Below are 20,509 nucleotides of genomic sequence, written 5' to 3'. Positions count from 1 at the left end.
GTTTTAGACTTTGAAATTTTCAGAGACAATTTGTGTGTCTTTAATTGTGTGAGAAACCAAACACATGAAGACAGAAACATTGTTGAAATCTTACCTAGTGCTTTTAAAATACATTGTAGATTTCTGAAGTAATGCATTCTTATGCATGCCAAAGTACATTGCTGCTTTTTAATGCAATTAAAATGTTAGTTCCTACTGTTGCCTTAAAGAGGTTTTCCAGGAAGTCGTGTATTTAGAGTTTTGTGTGGAGTGAATCAGGTTTGTAGACTGACAAACCCATTTTAATCCAGTTTAAATTAGGCAATTTTTTGTGAACTTTAATTAAAATATTATAATTTACAGTGACTGTGTCACTGACATCATGGAGCATCTGTTTTACGAGGAGAGACTAAGCAAGCTGTTTAGCCTAGGGATGAGGAGATGGAGAGGGGATGTTACCAAACTCCACCACTACCTCAGGGGACAATGTAATGGGGATGGGGCCAAACTCTTCTCAGTGGTGGCCCTTGATAGGACAAGGAGTAATGGGTATAAATTGGACCACAGAAGGATTCATCACCACATGAGGAAGAACTGTACGGTCTGGGGGACAGAGCACCAGAACAGGCTCCCCACAGAGGTTGTGGAGTCTCCTTCTCTGGAGATACCCAAAACCTGCCTGGATGCCATCCTGTGTAACATGCTCTAGGTGACCCTGCTTGAGCAGAGGGGTTGGACTAGGTGATGTGTGATGATCCTGATTTGCAGATGGTGTCGCATAGTACCAGTACCGTGCTACATAATACTTGGTACACCTGAGCATGTTGTTGCACGGATTGGGCACGAGGCGCTGTGACACGGCAGGACGGATTTATTTCCCCACACGCCAGCTTTACGCAGCCCGTGCCGTGAAGGAGCCGCGACCGCCCCGCCCGGCCATGAGAGGAGCGCGGCCCTGCGGCAGCGGCGGGCGGGAAGCGCCGCCTCCTTCCCCCCCTCCCCGCCCGTCGCTGTCGCTGCGGACGTGCGGCGCGGGGCAGCTGCGCGCGGCCGGCCGTTGGCGGCTGGGAGGGGCCGCGGGACGGGCTGCGGGCGGGGCGCCGTGTGGTGATGGCGGGGGGGGCGAGCATCGCGCACACGTTTTCAGCAAATAAAGGGAAAAATGAATAAAGGCGCCGGATGGCTGGTTCACAGGCTGAAGGCTAGGAAGCACAAAAGCGATGCTTGATGCTGAGGCACTGCCTTTCATCGATACGTGTTTTGAGCAGAGAACAGTTAAAAATAGAAAGAAAACCCCGTACATTTAGCAAAACCTGAAAATGCCCCAAACGGAGAGCCGTATAAGCAGCTGATCGCAGTCTAGTAATTCTCATTTTCTTCCTCCAAGGCAGCTTCTAAGCCGTTCACTTCTGTGAGGCCCCAGCCGGCCGTGTGGCAGCACTGCATAGCAGCTCTGCACTGGTGCGTAGCTCTGAGCGGCGTGTGCTGATAGCACGCAGGATGCAAAACAGCATAGGAAGAGGTGGAACGCTTCTGGGAGCCGTTGGGATTAAACTCAGGGTTTGGAGATGTCGCGTTTTCTGATGAGCACGGTTTTGAGCCCGATCAGAGCTGGAGAAGTGGAAAGGATGCTCATGTCATGTTACTGGGATTGCTTTAAAATTAAGGACAGGTTTTGTAGTGTTATGAACAGCTATTAGCTACAACAAATACTTAAGTGTGTGGATATGGCTGCGAGAACAACACTGAAGTCACTCACGCTCCTCTGGTTTTATGCCTCTAAGCTGTGTCCTTGCAGTTAACTGTAGGCTTTACAATCCTGTCCAAGAAGTGCGAATGAGTAACTGATGAATGCTAAGGTTAACAACGCTGCTTAACGATCTGTATGTCATTAAAACATACTGATAGAGTTCTTCATTTTTTCCTAAAACAGAAGATGAATGTTTTTAGAGATGCAATGACAGCCGTTCTTAAAAGTTAGAATCCATGAGATGAATTCCCATGTTATACCTGCTGTAACCGGTCATCTGGAAGCACACAAAGGGAAGACAAAACAGTTGTATTCTTTGCAATAATTTCTCTGAGTTTTGTTGTGTTTTTTTTTTTTTTTCAACATGAAATATGGTGTGAGATTGCTGAGCAGAAATGAATATAGGCAATGTCTGTATTGGGAAGCGGTAACAGTGCAGTTGGTGAACTGACAGGTCCAATCGCTCTAAGAATCCTGTAGTTAAACACAAAAGTATAAATTTATAGTTAAGCATACTGTAAAATTGAATTCAGCACTTAAAATTCCATGTTAAAATCAAGAAAAACTGCCAGTAATCCCATACGTGTATTACGTGTATTAACATTAGTTACATTTTTCTTCCCTTTGATTGGGCTGTAATCTCAGCGTTGGTTTTGCCCCTTTCTGCTTTATGAAAGTCCACTTTCCTTTCTCACCTGTACCTCAGTAGTCTGATCACATTTGTAAACCCACAGTCTGATGGAGCTCGGGAACCATTTTTAGAGATCTTATTGAAGAAAAGAAAGAGTTGAATGGTTCTGCTGACTTAATCTGTGCTGGTTGGTACGTAGTAACTTCAGCGTAAGGATGTGAAGGGTTTCACAGTGGCTGTTTGTCAATCTATTCAGATTTTGTTTAGAAGTATTTTTCACAGATTGTTTTACAATCTTTAGAAACTGGCTAATTTTAAAACCTTTCCATAGCAAACTAAGAGAAATAGGGATCCGCTTTGTGCTCTCTTTCTGGACACTGGGAAAACATGGGAGGGAACTTATAAAAAAAAAAAAAAACAACTTTGAGCTGAGGTTTGTCATATACAGTTGTTAACTGATAAGCAAAGTTGAATAAACCTATTCGTTTTCAGGATTTAGTATCAGCGTCATCATTTGGGGGGGAGGTGGAGGGAAGACAAAGAAACCTGAATGAATCAGTCTAATAATGAATGAATTCATTTTATTACATTCACAGCTTCTTTACTTTTTTTTTTTTAAATTAACTTGAAGGCAATTTCTCTTGAAATGTGACCATGATGGCTTTATAGTTGCAGGGAGGAATAGCTCAGGTATGAAAATCTTGTCGTTAATATCGTTCATGCTGTGATATAGAGGAAATGCTGAAGACAGCAGCATCTTATTGTCTTTATGCTTAAATGTGGGCTGGCAGCAGTTTTGAGCTTTTCTACTCCAAGAAGAAACTTCATTAGCACAAGGGGACCAGTGAAAGCAGGAAGCTGCACAGAACGGTTCAGTGTCTCTGCACCTTCTCAGATGCAGAAGGTTGCTTTTGGTTAGGAAATGGTCAGTCTCTCTTTATTTTTTTTTCTGTGGAAGTTGTTTTTATTTATTTCTAACCTAAGTCTGTCTGATTGCTATGTACCTCCCCGATCTCTTGAGACGTGGCATTAGTGTAGCAGTTCTGAGTGCCTGCCCTCTGAGTTCATCCGGTCGTGGCTTTCCCTTTCTGCAGAAGCTGGCGCAGCTCCTGGGTTTGGAAGTGAAGGCTATCGCGGCGGGTCCGTTTGTTGAAACGAAGGGAGTGCTCTTCTGGGAAACAGCTTCCTGAATCAGGTTCCTCTGGGCTGGGGTGGGACGTCTGGCAAAGATGAGGTGGGGATGAGAAAGCTGGTGCTGGAGGGAACAGCCCGGTGGAAAAGGTGATTCATTTTGTTGAAGATGCACAGAGCCATTCCTCTGGAACCAGAAGAGAGCCTAAAGCACCGGCGTATTCTCTGACGAGTCTGGCTTTTTTTGGTTGTGGCTGTTCAAAGGTCTTGATTTTACATTGCAAGGTGAAAAGCAGTTGTGCTCTTAAATGTGCAAGTTTGGTATGAGAATGCTCCCTTTTTATTTACCTTTTCAGAAAGCTTTTTCTAGCCACGTTTCCATAAAGTTTTGGCTCAATTTTGTATGACAGCAATGGGAGAGCTTTGTCAGCAAAAAGAGGGCACTCCTAGCCTCCATTTCCCATTCCCATGCTGTCTTAATACGAGGAATCTTGCAGAAGCTGGGTTATGTCATTTTGTGCAGCAAAGTTCCTTCCTTGCATAGCGTGTGGGGTGAAGGATTAGTACAGACAACATGACTTACTACGTTTGGCTGGCTGACGGTGTCTTCTGCCTCTGGGGTCATGGGGGCAAAGAAGGTGACGGTGTGTTAGCAGGAAAGTCCTCGTTGCTTTCCAGCGTATACATCTGTGCAGAAAGCTTGGGTGATTTTTGCTCCTTTTTTCTTGCTTTTGTGTTTTCAAGATTCTTGGCTTTGTGATACCGTTTCAGTGCTCAGTGCTAACGCTGGTGTGCTGTGGTGTTGGGTAGTATGGCTCAGGGCGCTGTGTGATGCTGAAAGCTTCCCGGGGCAAAACAGCTCTTACAGAGAGGGGCTACTGAGTCGTGTGATCCTTAATCTATTGAGGCTGAGGATTAATTAGCCTAATTCAAGCTTCCTCCTCTGTGGCTGGTAGGACGTGCTGCGATGTGTGATTAAAAAGGCAAGGCTGTGGCTCGAGTGTTCCTTCAGCGGGGGCTCAAAATGCCAGGCGCGGATCGCCCGCGTGTCTCCGAAGGGCAGGGGTTTGGCGTTACAAGCTAAAAGGTAACAACAATAACACAAACCCAAGCCGCGCACGGGCCGCTGCGGGGAAGCAGCGCGGCACGGGTGGCAGCGGCACGCCGCGCCTTTGTCCGCCCGGCGCGGGGTGACGTCACCGCCCAGCGGAGGATGACGTCACTGCCTGGCGGAGGGTGACGTCACCTGCCGCAGCATGCGGAGGGGTTGTGCCGCGGCAAATGGCGTCGCCTTCCAGCCAGCTCCTCCTCGCCCCGGGACGGGGGCACCTCGTTCGCCCTCGTTGCTCGGCGCCGCCTTTGCCTTGAAGCCCCGGCGCTGCAGAGTTGGCGCAACAGCAGGCTCCGAGGCGGCAGCGAGCCTTAGGGATACGCAGATCCGGAGCGCGAGCCAGGCACTGCCGTGCTTCCCGGGCTGCTGGCCTTGAGCAGCCCCGCAGTGGGAGCACAGAAATGTTAGCTACCTGTTTTCCTGCTGCTTACGTGCCGCAGGCCAAGTGAGATGTGCAGCTGCCGCGCACGCTCTGGGGTGAGCTGGGTTCAGGGCTTCGGAGTCGAAGCAAGCAGGTTGTGGTGACATCGGTGTCTGGGGTAATTTGGAGCTAAGACAGCAAAGCACAGCACTGGTTGCTGCATGCTTTTTAGGTGAGGAGAAAGCGTTTTCTACCTCTAAATTTACTGTAAAGCAAAGGAATTGCCACGGTTCTTATGAAAGCCGGGCATGCTAAATCGACATTAAGCTTACAGAGGAGTAGCTCAGAGCACGTTACAAAAAACATGTAACTCTGGAAGTGTGCCTGTGTGCTGTAGCAGTCTACTGAAGCCCTAATACTTCAGGATGGAGAAAGGTATTTGCTGTCTTTTTAGATTGAGTTATTTAAGCCTAGGGTTTTCTTGAACTCGATTACAGCTTTAGCTCCTGCCAGAAGAAAACGGAGGGGGTATACAACTGGAGGCAGGTTCCCCTAAAAGGTTGTTAACCCATAGCCAGTACTCTGGACGGTGGCAAGAGGGCCATTCTGAGCCACCTTAAGCTCCTAGGAGCCGAAGCACAAACATGGAGCAGATACCTGCCGCCTGCAGCTGCTCCCTTGGCCTGGAGCCGCCGCATGAGTGCAAAATCCTGCCTGATGCCTGCAGCTCAGAAGCGCTCTGAGCAGCCGGGGGTTGTCTGAGGAACTGTCCCTCTCCCGGCTCTGCCTCTCTGAGAACTTGCATCCTGTTTGGTGTTCATGGAAAAACAAGCCAACAACAACAACAACAAAACCCTAGCCAGTGAGTGGAAGGTTTGTTTAGTTTTGCTTCATTTGCAGTCAGTGGTGAGACAGTATTCCAGCTGAACACTTGCAGTCATCTGGAGGGACTCTGCCATGGCCTACATTCGTGACATTTCTGACAGACGTGTGTCTAATGCATTTTTAAAAAATCCCCAGTGGTTGCTGGTCCACAGGCGATCTGCTGTGCTGCTGCACTCTTCTATCATTTATAAAACTTTGTGCCATGCGCCGTAAATGTCTTGCTGCAGTTCTGGACAGCTTACTTTTGCCACCGGTGGACTTGTATGTGTTTTTAGTGCTGCTAGCATGTCTCCCCTCAATTCTTCAGAGGAAACAGTTTTGTTTGGTCCTTCCTGGTAGCTCATGACCTGTAAACACCCAGCTGGCTGTGATCCTCAGGTGTTCAGGTTGGTTTGTCCCATGTGGGTTTTGAAGGATAGTGCCCGTGACTAGCTGCAGTGGCATGATTGCTGGCTGGAAGAGGAAACCTGTTGTGTATTTTATGTGTATGATGCCTGTACTTATAAGTCATATATTTTTCATACACTCATATGGTGCTTTCAGGTTTTAGCTCAGAAGCAGACCGCTGTTTTGTTAAGGCCCAGAGGCTTGAGACAAAGGGATATGAAACATGTTGGATATTTTTGAGGAGGAAGAGAAGTGACAGCCTGCTTCAAAGGTTCTGCTGCACCCACGAGAGGGATTGCACAGAGGAAGAGCAGTTCATTTTAGAAAATAGTGCCACGTGCATGCCTGAGTTTACTCTTGTAAGAATTCCCAGAAACTATAAATAATGAAGAAGCTTATTTTACCTGTTAGATAACTCAAACTGTTGCTTTGAAGGAACACAACTGTGCTCTAACAGGCGTTTGGGGCTATTCTTACTAAACAGCAACCAGCACTTCTGGGCTTCAACAGTGGTAAAGAAATAAGTGCTTCCCACTTACCCCAGAAAACAGACCTTCTTCAGACACGACTTCGTTGTTGTAGTTGCTTAAAAATAAAGGAAAAAGTGGGGTTCAGATTACTGAATATCATAACACATTCTATAACTTGATAAGTACCCTTTGCTTGATGGCATGATGTCTATTTGGGGTGCTTAATCTTTTTTTGCTTGTTTGTTTAAAAATAAGAGACATGAATCCAGAGATACTGGGAAGTCACAGGGACGTTTAGTTAAATTGTGGGTACAAAACCACCCAGTTTGTGTAAGATGAACCAGCTTGGCCCAAAAGCAGCCAACGTCATATTGTACAGATCAATATGGAATTTAAGATCATAAATACAATGCTTCCTCAATCTCTGTTATTAAAGGGAAAGTTTATAATCTGTTCACAAAAATGTAATAGAAGAAGAGGGCAAACTGGTGATACACAGCTTTGCAGAATTGACAGCACTTGCTCATCCTAGGGACCATTTCAAACCGTGTGTGTAGAGTTAATAAGGCAAAGTGTGCTCTGGTATGAGATTCTCTTGCAGGCAGCAGAGAAGATGTAGCTTGATCTCTGATTCTGCTTAGGGAAGTAACATGATGAAAGTTGGATTTAAATACTGTTGCTCTGTTAGCTTTTATATATATATATATTTATTTTTTAGTGATGGAAAGTGGCTGGTACCTGCTTTTAAGGAACCTTCTCTTAAGAGCTTTATACTACTCCTCTGCTGGAGCAGAAAGTGAGAGCTGAAGTTCAAATGCCTAAAAGTAACAGGAGCCAAGTGACAGTTTTTATTTACAGATGGAAAAGGCTAATTCCAATGTCCTGTTTTCTGCAGAGTCTTGCTAGGATACTATGATGTTTGTGTTAAGCTAGTCAAAGTGGTGATTTCTTTATTAATAATTTAAAAGGGTTTACAGTTTATTTTTTTGCAGCCTTTTATTGTTAGATTATCTTAATTCCTGTCAGCATAACATTGAGATTGTATTCCAAGGGTAAATGTCACACAGTTATTTTCATTAGATGTAGCAGCTAATCTCTGAATTTATGACTAATTACCTTGTCTTGTTCATTTTTCAGGGTTTCGCAAAAATGATGAAATGAAGGCTATGGAAGTTTTGCCAATTTTAAAGGAAAAAGTTGCATACCTTTCAGGTACAGTTATTTTCTTCTGTTGTGTAATGCATAACTGTGTTATTAGTCACGTACAAAATGGAATTTTAAATACAATAAGTATCATTGCAAAAATCACAGAATACAGGAAAACAGCTAATACAGCTAGCTATCCCAAATGTAACATGAGCATTGCGAAGGGATCAGCAACAATGAAGTTATGTATTTTGTTGAATGTGGAACATGCTGCTTGTCCTGCATATCCAGCAACATTATTTAGAACAGCCTGGACTGTAGTCATATTTGTTGTCTTATTTCTGGTTCTTCTGTTGGAGAGTTTTGCAGAGACGGCTTTGTTACTGGTCATTGTGAGGCATGGGAAAAATATTTGTGTAGCAGAGGTGGAACTTCAGTGCATCTCCTTTGAAGCACGTACAACATCTTCACGGTGAAATGAGTTCGCATCTAATTTTAGCTAGCTCTAGCATACACCTTAAAGTTAGTTGATTACTTAAGAAGGAGTAGCAGAGGATTTAAAAGTGGGGCTCAGATTAATGAATATCATAATTTATTCTATAACTGGATAAGTAACTTGATAGAATGATGGCTATTTGGGGTGCTTAGTCTTGTGAACTGCATTTTGAGTGTGACTTTCTGAAGTAAATACATCCAAATCTGTTGGGATTAATCAGCATCATGCTCTTTGCCATAATCTTAGTGTCAGATGATTTAGAAGACAGTCTCATATTTGAATTTTTGGGGGGGATGGGGGGGCGGGCAGGGTCAGGAACTCCAGAAATAAGACTCGTATCTGTAAATATTAAAGCATACAAAATAATCCCTGATATTGCACCCTTTAGAGATTCGCTGTGCGTGGATGATGACGCTTGCGAGAACAGTGTGGAGTTCACAGTGCTGTGTTCTGTCCACTCTGCTGAGACAAGTGTGATTGTAAAACAAGAAATGTGTTTTTGTAAAAGGTCTGGGTAACTCTAATGGCTGACATAACAGACTGCCCAGGGTCAATTTCCTTGGTAGTCCAGAAACTCATGATTCTTTTCCTTGTGGATCATAATGCTGGTGAAGGCTTGCTTAAAACTGTATCTTCTAAGGAAAAAAGAAAATGGAGTTAAGCACAGAATTTCAATCCCTCATTGCCCTTCTGTTTTATCCTTGCTTTATGGTGTGTTATGAAAACTTTAATCTGTTTCCATTCCAAGACTTCTAAATTTCCAGATTGTCCAGAGCTTAGTTTAGACCCCTTAGGAGGGCATTGAAAGATTATAGGTTTTCTCTAATGTGAGTTTTTAACATTATGACCTTCTCAAAAGGTACTAATTCAGTAAAAGTAAAGAAGGCCAAATGAAAGCTGAAGATAAATTTAAGTGGAGGTGATGGATTGTGAACCAGAGATGTGGTGTAGGCAAAAATGGTTGCCAGTGAGCCCGTGTGAAGGTAGTAACTTCTGACAGAAGAATGGAGCAAACAGCTGGGGGCAGTGAGGCTGGCTGGAGCTAATCTGCCAAAATCCATAGTTTCACATTTCCCTTGCAAGTGGTTCTCAACTGAAATAGATATATTAGTAATGCAAGTGAATAACATCTTCCCCTCCACTCCCCCCAGCAAACAAACAAAAGTAACACCACCACTCGGGTTTAACCGTTTTGGAATAAAAACTGTCCAGCCTCCTATCTGGGAACACAAAGGTACATGAGACTCACTGGACTACTGACTTACAGAGGCTTTCAATGTGCATCCTTTGTTTTCCTCAAAAGTACAGGTTTTGCTTTTCAGACATGTAGAATTGGATCCCTTCATCAGTACCGGGCAACCTCAGGGCACTCTGGGCTACTACCTTCTTCAGCACCTGGCCACCGGAGAGGTCCCCCACATAGCATGTGTAAGCATGAGACACTAGCAGCTCAGGCTCATGCTGCCCTGGGTATTAATATTTTTAAGTACATGTTGTGGTTTAACCCGGCCGGCAGCTAAACACAGCTCCTCCTGGCACCCCGACTGCCAGTACTGGGCTGGATGTTCGAAGGAAGGGTCCCCTCTACACATCATGCAACTGGTGCTACATGGAGCAAGTGGGTTGCACTGATTACTCAGCGGGCTCGAATAGGAAACCCCAGTCGTCCGGGAATCTTGGAAGTGATTATGGACTGGCCAGAAGGCAAATACTTTGGGATATCATCAGAGGAGGAGGTGGTCCGTGCTGAAGAAGCCCCGCTGCACAACAGGCTACCAGAAAATGAGAAGAGATATGCCCTGATCACTGGTGGGTCCTGTCACATTGTGGGAAAGCATCAGAGATGGAAGGCTGCTGTATGGAGTCCTACACGATGAGTTGCAGAAGCTGCTGAGGGAGAAGGTGAATCAAGTCAATTTGCAGAAGTGAAAGCCATCCAGCTGGCTTTAGATATTGCTGAACGAGAGAAGTGGTCAGTTCTCTATCTCTATACTGATTCGTGGATGGTAGCAAATGCCCAGTGGGGGTGGTTACAGCAATGGAAACAGAACAACTGGCAGCGCAGGAACAAACCCATTTGGGCTGCTGCAGCATTGTGGCAAGATATTGCTGCCCGGGTAGAGAACCTGGTTGTAAAGGTACACCACGTAGATGCTCATGTGCCCAAGAATCGGGCTGCTGAAGAACATCAAAACAACCAGCAGGTAGATCAGGCTGCTAAGATTGAAGTGGCTCAGGTGGACCTGGACTGGCAACATAAGGGTGAATTATTTATAGCCCGATGGGCCCATGACACCTCAGGCCATCAAGGGAGAGATGCAACATACAGATGGGCTCGTGATCAAGGGGTGGACCTGACCATGGACACTATAGCACAGGTTATTCATGATTGTGAAACGTGCTGCAATCTAGCAAGCCAAATGGTCAAAGCCTCTTTGGTACGGAGGACGATGGCTGAAATATAAATATGGAGAGGCCTGGCAGATTGATTACATCACACTCCCTCAAACCCGCAATGGCAAGCACCACATACTTACCATGGTGGAAGCAACCACCAGATGGCTGGAAACATATCCTGTGCCCCATGCCACCGCCCGAAACACTTGAAAAGCAAGTGCTATGGCAACATGGCACCCCAGAAAGAATTGAGTCAGACAATGGGACTCATTTCCGAAACAACCTTATAGACACTTGGGCCAAAGAACATGGTATTGAGTGGGTGTATCACATCCCCTATCACGTACCAGCCTCTGGTAAGGTTGAGCGATGCAATGGACTGTTAAAGACTACACTGAAAGCAATGGGTGCTGGGACATTCAGAAATTGGGATGCACATTCAGAAATTGGGATGCACATTTGGCAAAGGCCACCTGGTTAGTCAATACTAGGGGATCTGCCAACCGAGCTGGACCTGCCCAATCAAACCTGTTACCTACTGTAGAGGGGGATAAAGTTCCTGTAGTGCATGTAAGAAATGTGCTGGGTAAAACAGTCTGGGCTACTCCTGCCTCAGGAAAAGGCAAACCCATTTGTGGGATTGCTTTTGCTCAGGGACCTGGATGCACTTGGTGGGTAATGCAAAAGAATGGGGAGGTCTGGTGTGTACCTCAAGGGGGTTTAATACTGGGTGAGAATAGCCCATGAGTTGAGTTGTATTACGTTAATTATTACAGAATACGGTGTGTCATCACTACCCAAATTGCTATATACCACAGATGAAAATGGTGATTAATTAGAATGTATTGGAAAGAGTGTAAGCTGAGCATGACATAAATGGTATGGAATAAGGGGTGGATATATATCCTGGTTTCAGTTAGGACAGAGTTATTCTTCCTAGTAGCTGGTAGGGTGCTATGTTTTGGATTAGGATGAGAAGAGTGCTGATAACATGCTGATGTTTTAATTGCTGCAGAGCAATGCTTACACTATGCCAAGGACTTTTCAGCTCCTCGCTCTGTCCTGCCAGCGGGCAGGCTGGGGGTGCAGCAAGAGCTGGGAGGGGACAGACCCAGGACAGCTGACCCAAACTGGCCAAAGGGGTATTCCATACCATCTGACGGCATGCTGAACAATATATAGGGGTGGCTAGCCGGGGTGGGGGGGGTTGGCTGCTCGGGGCTGGGCTGGGCATCGGTCAGGGGGTGGTGAACAATTGCATTGTGCATCACTTGTTTCGTACACACTATTATTATTATTATTATTTCCTATCTTAATAAACTGTCTGTGGGTTGAGATACAGGCTTCACTTTCCCGTTTCTCTCCCCCATCCCAGAGAGGGAGGGGGGAGGGTGAGCAAACGGCTGTGTGGTGTTTAGCTGCCGGCTGGGTTAACCCACAACAGTACAATAACTGGTTAAAGTAGGAAAAAAGCTATTGGAAGTATCTTTACTAAAACTATCTAAAGGTAACTAAGCTGTCTTTACTAAAACCTGTAATACTCTCCACAGATATCCACAAACATCACTATGGTTTCTTTCTCCAATTTCTTTCTCCAAAAGTATTTTTTTCTCCAATTTTGTGTTGGAGCTCTGGTAGAGTTGTTGTGACACGTTCAGAGTTGATTCTCAAGTACCTTCTTAAGGAGAAATACAGTGTGACAATCAATAGCGCAAAGAAATGCGTCTCTTTTATAGAGCAAGAAAGTCATATAAATAGCATCATCTGAAGAAAAAAAGAGTGCTTTTGATTCTTGGTTCATGTCCCCTGTCTTTTGTCTGTCTGCCTTTCTCAGCTGAGGCCAGCATTCTCTAAGTTAAATGAATAAGAATGGAAAGTATAGCAGTATATTCATCTTTGTGTCCTCAGAATACTAAGGACACTGATTTTTATACAATGATGACTTTATTGAGTACTTTCTGAGAGCAGCTTATCTTGAAATAAGAGGTCGGAGACTTCCAGCTCCACCAGGATTTTGGGAACCCACAGCAGCATTTTTGCCTACACATAGCTCCTGATTTGAGCACCAGATTGTTTTGACCATAGATACTTCCTAAGTCATTCTTGAAAGGATGTCTTGACCAAATCAGAAATCTTAGTGCATTAAGAGTTGAGGCACTTGACTTCAGATACCCACCTTCCCCTGAGTTACCATTTGTACTCCAGCTGTACTATATTGCAGTTAAACTGTATTGGAGACCTTCCCTTTCTGCCTCCAGTAGGTGCCTCTAAAGGCTGAGTTAGGCTGTAATTCTGTATTGCTTTGTTTTAGTCTTTCCGTTTATTCTTCCCATTTGTTTTCAAGTGGATACGTTTTACATGCCTACTCAGCATTATTTCTCTTTGCACAGTCTGAGCACTTCATCACTTTTGAAAAGACTGTTTGTCATTGCTTTTTCTCTGCCACAAACCACAGTAGGTCTGATGGGATTCACTCTGGGTTTCTCCTCCATTGTTGCAATCCAGTTTAGCCTCTTTTATTTATCTGTTAATGATGTGTTTTTGTAAATAATAAAAAAAAAAAAGTGTGTTTTCATAGTCTAGCACATCTGATGATATATTTAGAAGAGAATTCTGCCACCTTGTCTCAGTTATCTGTGGCACAGGCCAGGTTAAGTGGGTTTTTGTTTGTTTGTAAAGAACTTTAAACGAAAAGCTTCACGATAAACAATGTACAAATGAGGACTATGATGTGGTTACTCATCCGGACTTGTTAATATCTGTGGGCTCTGTTTGTGTCTTAAAGTATGTTAGCATATCTGTGATGCTCAAACTGCTAAGGAAGGGTAAAGTTAATGACTGAGATGACGGTGTGAGAAGAAGAGATGTAGTCTCTGAATGAGAATTCAAATCTGAAACAGATCTGCAGGTAGTTTGTGCTAGGGCAGGAGGCAAGGAGGTGCAGAACAAATACTTCTGTCAAGTGTTGTGGTGTGCATCTTGCTGTATGTAGGTTGGTAACTGCAGAGTCAAAAAGCTCCCCAAACTAGCCTCAGTTGTATACATACTGATACTGGAGTAATTCGTTGTTCGAAATAACTGTCCTGACATCATTCACAGGCTGGATGGCTTTATCTTCTACTGGACAAAGTAGCAAAAGAACTTGATTATTTCACTCATGGTGAGTGTAGAATGGAAATGATGGGCTCTGAATCCTTTGTTGTTTTTATAATATTGCTAACAAAGTGGTTCTCCAAAAAAGTGGAGTGAGAGGGAAAGAAAAGACTTCCTTGAACTGACTTACACTGAACTGGGCAATAATCTGCTATTGGGCATCTTGTTGGCTGAAATAGAAAAGCCTTCTTGGCTTGTTACCATGAAGTAACGATGGATTCTGGGATACAATCTGTCGTTTAAACTGAAGCCTGTTGAGTACAGGCACTCTTACATCTCCACACATACTTAAGCAAGGGGAGCATTTTCTTAAAAGGTGCAGTTTCATACCAGAAACAGTTCTAGATAACTTGTCCTGAATTTCAAACATGCCATACATTTAATTTAGAATAGTTCAGTGGGAAGGGACCTACAAAGATTGAGTACAACTGCCTGATCACTTCAGGCTTCAACCGAAAGTTGAAGCATATTAAAGAGGGCATTATTCAAACATCTCTTGAATGTTGACATGCACGGGGCAGCAACCACCTCTCCAGGAAGCCGGTGCCTGTGTTTGAGCATCCTCATGGTGAAGACATTTTTCCTCATGTCCAGTCTGAACCTCCCCTGGAGCAGCTTGGTGCTATTCCCATGCGTGCTGTCATTGGTGACCAGGGCGAAGAGACCAGCACCTCCCTTTCCATACAAGCTTACTGCTTAGCTTCACCTAAGTATTTTGAGACCAGGTGAAAAGGTATTCCCTGAACAAAAACAGCACTGCTCAGCCTGTTTGGTTCTGGTGCCTTTTGGAGACCGTTGACAAGACTGCTCTTTGCTGTGTGCACTAGACAGAAGTGATTCATGTTGTCTGACTCATGTGAGTTGATCGGCTACTCATATGACACATCTGGGTGTAAACAGAGATATTCTATCTCAGTACCATGAGGGTTTTGTATAAAGGAAAAGGGTAAAAATGGAAGCCTGACTGATGAAAGCAGTAGCTTAATATGGTTTTTGTTAAACCAGGACAAATAAGGGGGTTGAGTTGGAGAAAAGCTATTGTGAGACAGGAAATTCCCACCTGATGCCTCATACATTGTTACTTTTAACTGTGTATGACACAGGAGCATCAGGCAGAAAGGAAACCAGAGTTATTTATTGGAAAAGGCCCATGTTTTGGCTCTCCAGGCGTAAGGATGAAAAAACCTTTGTGTTTAGTAGATGAAAAGGATATTGGTTGTATTCTAAAGCCTTAGGGACTTCTTTGCTTAATACTTAGAATCTTAGCATCTGGTTCAAGACTGGACAGTGAAACTTGTTTTGCCAAAAATCAAGGCTATTATTAATTCATTCATTACTCAGCTAGACCTGAAATTTGCATTACAAATTTTGTCTGCAATGTACAAAAATTTGGGGATATGATTTATCAGAAATGTATGCACTGTACTTTAAAAACTTATTTCCTCCGTGGTGTACGTGTGGAGCTGGGAGTCAGTTGCAGAGGCATCCAGAAAGACAGGAAAAGTATGCGTTTCTTTCTTCTGCCATGCTGGAAAATAACATGATAAACTAGTTGATCTGTGGGAAAGGCCTGGAGAATGATCTGAGATGACTTTGTATAGCAAGGCATTTGCATAAAACACTTGGAGAGTGTTGAGAAGATTCAGTGTGTGCTTTTCACTGCTAGCCGTTGCTTTTGAAGGAAGAATTTTCACTTTCAGCAATCAACCCTACTTTTTCTGTGGTGTTGGAATTAGTATTATTTTCTAGCTGTAACCTAAATCTTTTAGATCTGTAGCTGAGCAGAGAGAGCATTAAGGGCTGCAGCAGACTTTGTGTTAAGTTTGTTAGCTTTGAAGCCCACTGGTCATTGTGGAGCTGAGCAGAGGCTTGGGCTGTTAAGACTCCTGGTCTGATCATTTATACTGCCTTTATCTGGGCTTTTGTCCTGTCTTCATTCTGTCTCTTGCTACGCAAAATCCTCAATGTGCTCTGCTTGGCAAACAGGCTGGACTGATCAAGGCTAGACGTACCCTCTCTCTTTAGAAGAGCCGTTTTAACTCTCTCATCCCATTTAAGAGGGTCATAGAATGTAAAATGAATCCCCTTTTCCGTCTAGGTTTCTGGCATTGCAGCTTGACAGAAATCCAGAGCTGCTTTGCCCTTGTCTGAATTTCGATGGGTGCGTTGTGGGGAACGTGTCCAGTAGAGGTGCTATCTGGAGACCTTGCCATCTAGGCTTAGGGTCTCCAGCAAGCGCATGCAGAGTGCTCTGGAGAGGACACTGATGGATTCTTGAGCGAATGAATTTATTCATTTAGTTTTGGCCTGCTTTTTAAAAGGATTTTTAAAAACTGCTTAATAAAAACTGTTTAATAAATAACATGGATTTACAATGGGGAGCTGATTTACAATGATAAATCACTCAGGAATACCGAATGGTGTTTCTCTACGTTTCCACAGGACAGGAGAAAATAGTCCATACATGTGTGGTTGAGAACATGTATGTGAAATTCAGCTTGTAGGAATGTGTGCTATTGTACAAGCATTGACAAAAGACAGCCTACTGACTTGAATCTAATATTTACTAAAAGTAACTATTTGTTTCCCCTACCAAGGCATTGAATATAAAATTTCATTTTAATTATACATTTAAGTGTAGCCACGTAAGTTTTTTTTTTAAACCTTCTGAATGGAGTGAATTCAGAATTTCCTTCATTTGCATTGCAAACAATTAAAAACTATAAAATGACCATTCAGAATGTGCACATCATAACAGGATAAAATGATTTAATAGTACTCGTGTTCTTCCGGTATGCTATATGCCTCACCATGGTGCTAGTAATTAAATTAACAGTGAATATTGTCTAAATGCTTGCCAACAAAGTAGCATAACTCTACAATTAAATTTCATCTGTATAACTGCTGATTCAAAAATTAAATATGTAACAAAGCACCAGTGCTAGAGATGTCAGACTGCCCATCAAACTTGAATGTGATTGTAATATGTAATTGTAATGCTATCATTAGTCTTTGTTTTGCTTTTTTTTTTTGACAGGTATTTCCTCATTGTAAGAATTGTGACAATGTCCTCACTGATAATCCCAAAATGTGATTTTAAGCTGGTCTCTAAATGACAGTGTTAGCATTTAACTTGAAATCTCTAAGTGGTTATTTATTCAAGTGTACGAGTTAGGTTTTCCAAAAGCATTATGAAGACTACTTTTGTAAACAAGATTGGTGTTCAGCGTTTTTGATTTTTTTTTTGACATGTTTTGTTTTTCAGGTGGCAGAGATAAGCGCGGAGGCCCCATCCTAACGTTTCCAGCTCGAAGTAATCATGATAGAATACGGCAGGAAGACCTTAGGAGACTAATTTCTTACCTAGCTTGTATTCCTAGGTAAGTGATGATAAGCCTTGATAAGCTCTGATGCTGTGCAACAAAACAAATTTCAGTACCCTTACAAGCTAGGAGACTGAGTGGTTAAAGAAAATGAGCAAATTCGTACCAAGTTCTGTCAGTTATTCTTTTCAGACTGTTTTTTTTTAAAAGGCCAAAATAGTTACTCTGCCCTGTAGAAGGAAGGCTGTTGGCAGAATGTCTGGCATGCTTTAGCTGGAAGTAGTTTGTCTTGGAAATAGTACTGCCATGCTACCTAGCTGTCACTGTTGAAAATTTATGAATACAACTCAAAGGTTTTCAGTACATCAATAATTAGAAACATGCTGGTCACTATTCACTTTATTTCTTGTGTGGACTGGGGTCAGTACAACACTCCGAACTGTTATTTATTTCAGATGTGTTTACTTCACTTTTAAGCTTAGGAGTGTTTAGTATTTTTTCTTTATTTTTGATTAAACCGGGAGATTTGGGGAGATAGAGAAAGGGAGAGGAGAAGAAGTCTTGAGATTTTTACTTTTGAAATAATTTGATTTCACATTTGAATGTTTGAGATGTATTCTGGCCCTCTAGATCTTCAAGTTACTAGAGAAGTTAATGGCTAAATATGCATCAAAATAGGCCCTAGAGAGTTTTGTGGAGGTAATCTGGCAAAATACAGTTGTATTCTGGCAAAAGGAGTATGTTAATCTAGTATCAATAGATTTAAAATAGAAACTTTGTACAGGATTTTATATCTCTGCAAACATGGCAAAGATTTGAGGATAAAGGGAGCTTTATTAAAAGCTAGACTGATTTTCATACACATCATGCTTTAGGGGCTGGTCATATAACTCCTTAACTGAGAAGTCTTGGGTTTCCTCAACTGGTGCAAATAGCCCCAACAGCTAGTTTGTCAACAAGTGATTGTAGTACAGTTATCCTACATAGCTGAAGATTCAGAGGTATCACTTTTTTGGCAAGGGATCAAAGCAGTTAAGGCAGTATTCCATTTCTGAATTGCGCTAATTTAACAATTTATCTGATTTTAAAATTTTACAAAGTTCAAGTCATCAGCACTGACTGGACCAGGTATTAGTGCAGCTCAGGTTTACCAAACGGAGGACCTTGGCTGACCACAGCCTCCCAGAAGAGTTTTTCTTGTTTTGATCCTTAGCCAAAAGGGATTTGTCTTTTGTCAGCTGATGGGGCCGCATGAGTGGAGGACACATCTACGTCACGTGGTGAGCAGCTGCTTTGTGCATCCTAGTAGATGTACGCCTCGTGAATTAGCAGCAAGCAGTCTTCCTTATGCAGTAGCCAGTTTGTGTGGTTGGATAGGGATGGGCTGAGCAGCTCTCTTATAACGTGCAGCCTTTCAATAATGGGTATGTCTTAGCTTCAAAACAATACTTGATTTTGTCCTTTTAATTGTGTGTGCACCTTTGGGCAGGTGGGAGAGCCAGCATTTATCTTGATAAACTCATTTTTTAAACTTTTTAAAAAAATAAATTCAAAAAGCTACTCTCCTAAGCAAAGCTCTATTACAACTCTTTTCAGAAGCTCTTGTGCCCTCCAGAGTCGGTCATAACTCATTTTTATCCTAATACTGCTAATGAAGCATCCTTACTTCCTGGACGCTCACAAAACCTTAACACATGAACTCCAGAATGCCGTTTACGTTAGTCACATCCCTGTAAGTGACTAATGTACTTAAACAGTGGACATTTGGTCCCTCTTAGTAGTCCATTGGCTGTGACTCAGTTTTGAAATATTTTCCCTTTCCATGTTAACAAGGACTTGTAGTAGGTTCTTTTGGAACAAAATCAAAATTCCCGATGTTGGTGGTGATTGCTGCTTTTGATCAGCAGCAAGTACTAAGTGTACAATAAGTAATGAAGAAATGAAATCTGACATTTTCGGAAAAGTTGCCAGGAAATTTTTGTATGAGGTCTGCTAACTTTTGGACAGCAAAACTGAGATCAAATTTTGTATAAACAGGTTAGTATGGTTTTCTTCACGGCCATAAAATGCTTTCTTATCAATTAGCTATCCACAGATTGATCCCGTTACAGAAGTAATTGTCAGTAAAGGTTTTTCCTCTGCAAACTAACGCTTCTTAACTCTCAGAAAATATGAAACAAGATCTGAGTTTTAAAAAGTTTCAGAAGCAGTAGGTAAAAACAGCATACCAACTTCTGTCTTCTAGAGGATCCCCTCAATCATTAGAAAAACACGAACACTGTCATCAGTAAAGTGTGCGTGTGTGCTACGGAGTCATTTGTAAATTAATTACATTTTGGTGCTTCTGTAAACGGTGAGTGTAATGTATGTGTTGGGTGAAGGAGAGAGGACTGAATTCTGGTTTATATTCATGTGAATATAAATAAGGAAAATGAAGGAGGAGGTGAAGGCAGATTATCTAATCGGCAACAAGTTTAAAGCTATCACCCACCAGGAGTTTGGCAGTGAGGTGACAGCAAGCTTCCTGAGAGGTTTTGCACTGCCTTCATGAGAACTGCTGTATGCATCAGATAGTCAACAGTGATGCCCTAGGGATGGGATTGTTAGCTGGAGAGAGTGTGTTTATTAGGCAGTGTGTTGCAGTAAAAGTGCTGTGTTCAAATTTGTAATGCTTGCTTGGTAATGTTTTCTTCTTCCTTCTGCAGTGAGGAAGTATGTAAAAGGGGATTCACCGTCATTGTAGATATGCGTGGGTCAAAATGGGACTCCATAAAGCCTCTGCTGAAGATTTTACAGGAATCCTTCCCATGCTGTATTCATGTTGCACTGATAATCAAGCCAGATAACTTCTGGCAGAAACAGAGGACTAACTTTGGCAGCTCTAAGTTTGAGTTTGAGGTAATTTCCCCTCTCGTATATAAATTAATATTTATTTAATGGTTAAAGTGTGCTCAGTACTCATCAGCATCTTGAGTAGTCTCAAATTATGTCCTGGATAGGAGAGAGGTAGATAAGACCAATTGTTCTAGAAGAAAAGTGGTTTATTTCATATACTTAAACTAGATAATTGTGCACATTGTCATACATACTTTTTCTGAGCATGAAAAAAATGGGCTTAGGGTTTTACCCCCTATGGTAAAGTGTTAGGTTTCATCTATATGTTGTCATGGTCTGTACTGTGGTAAACATTCTGTCACCACCATTCCATGCAGATGAAAGCAGCCAAATAAACCTTGCTGTAATCCTGCTGCTGCTCTACAATATCCAAGTCCAAATTTAATCAAAACAG

At 42.8% G+C, this 20,509-nt stretch overlaps 1 protein-coding gene and 1 long non-coding RNA gene across 3 annotated transcripts in view; one reads left to right on the top strand and one right to left on the bottom strand.

Moving 5' to 3' along the window:
• The window catches only part of TRIO (trio Rho guanine nucleotide exchange factor), a 254,322-nt gene that overhangs the window by 60,850 nt on the left and 172,963 nt on the right, over positions 1-20,509 (top strand). For both annotated transcript variants that reach the window (XM_035318490.1, XM_035318491.1), the window contains exons 2-4: positions 7,843-7,917; positions 17,163-17,277; positions 19,926-20,118. In XM_035318490.1, the coding sequence (XP_035174381.1) occupies positions 7,843-7,917; positions 17,163-17,277; positions 19,926-20,118 (383 nt within the window). The remainder of the gene's footprint in view (positions 1-7,842; positions 7,918-17,162; positions 17,278-19,925; positions 20,119-20,509) is intronic.
• Positions 1-20,509, bottom strand: part of LOC118162375 — a 924,537-nt gene that overhangs the window by 890,480 nt on the left and 13,548 nt on the right. The window lies entirely within an intron of this gene.

This window comes from Oxyura jamaicensis, chromosome 2 (genome assembly GCF_011077185.1).
Source record: "Oxyura jamaicensis isolate SHBP4307 breed ruddy duck chromosome 2, BPBGC_Ojam_1.0, whole genome shotgun sequence".
Taxonomy (NCBI): domain Eukaryota; kingdom Metazoa; phylum Chordata; class Aves; order Anseriformes; family Anatidae; genus Oxyura; species Oxyura jamaicensis.
Note: the sequence above shows the minus strand (reverse complement) of the source record. Positions and strands in the feature narration are given on the sequence as shown.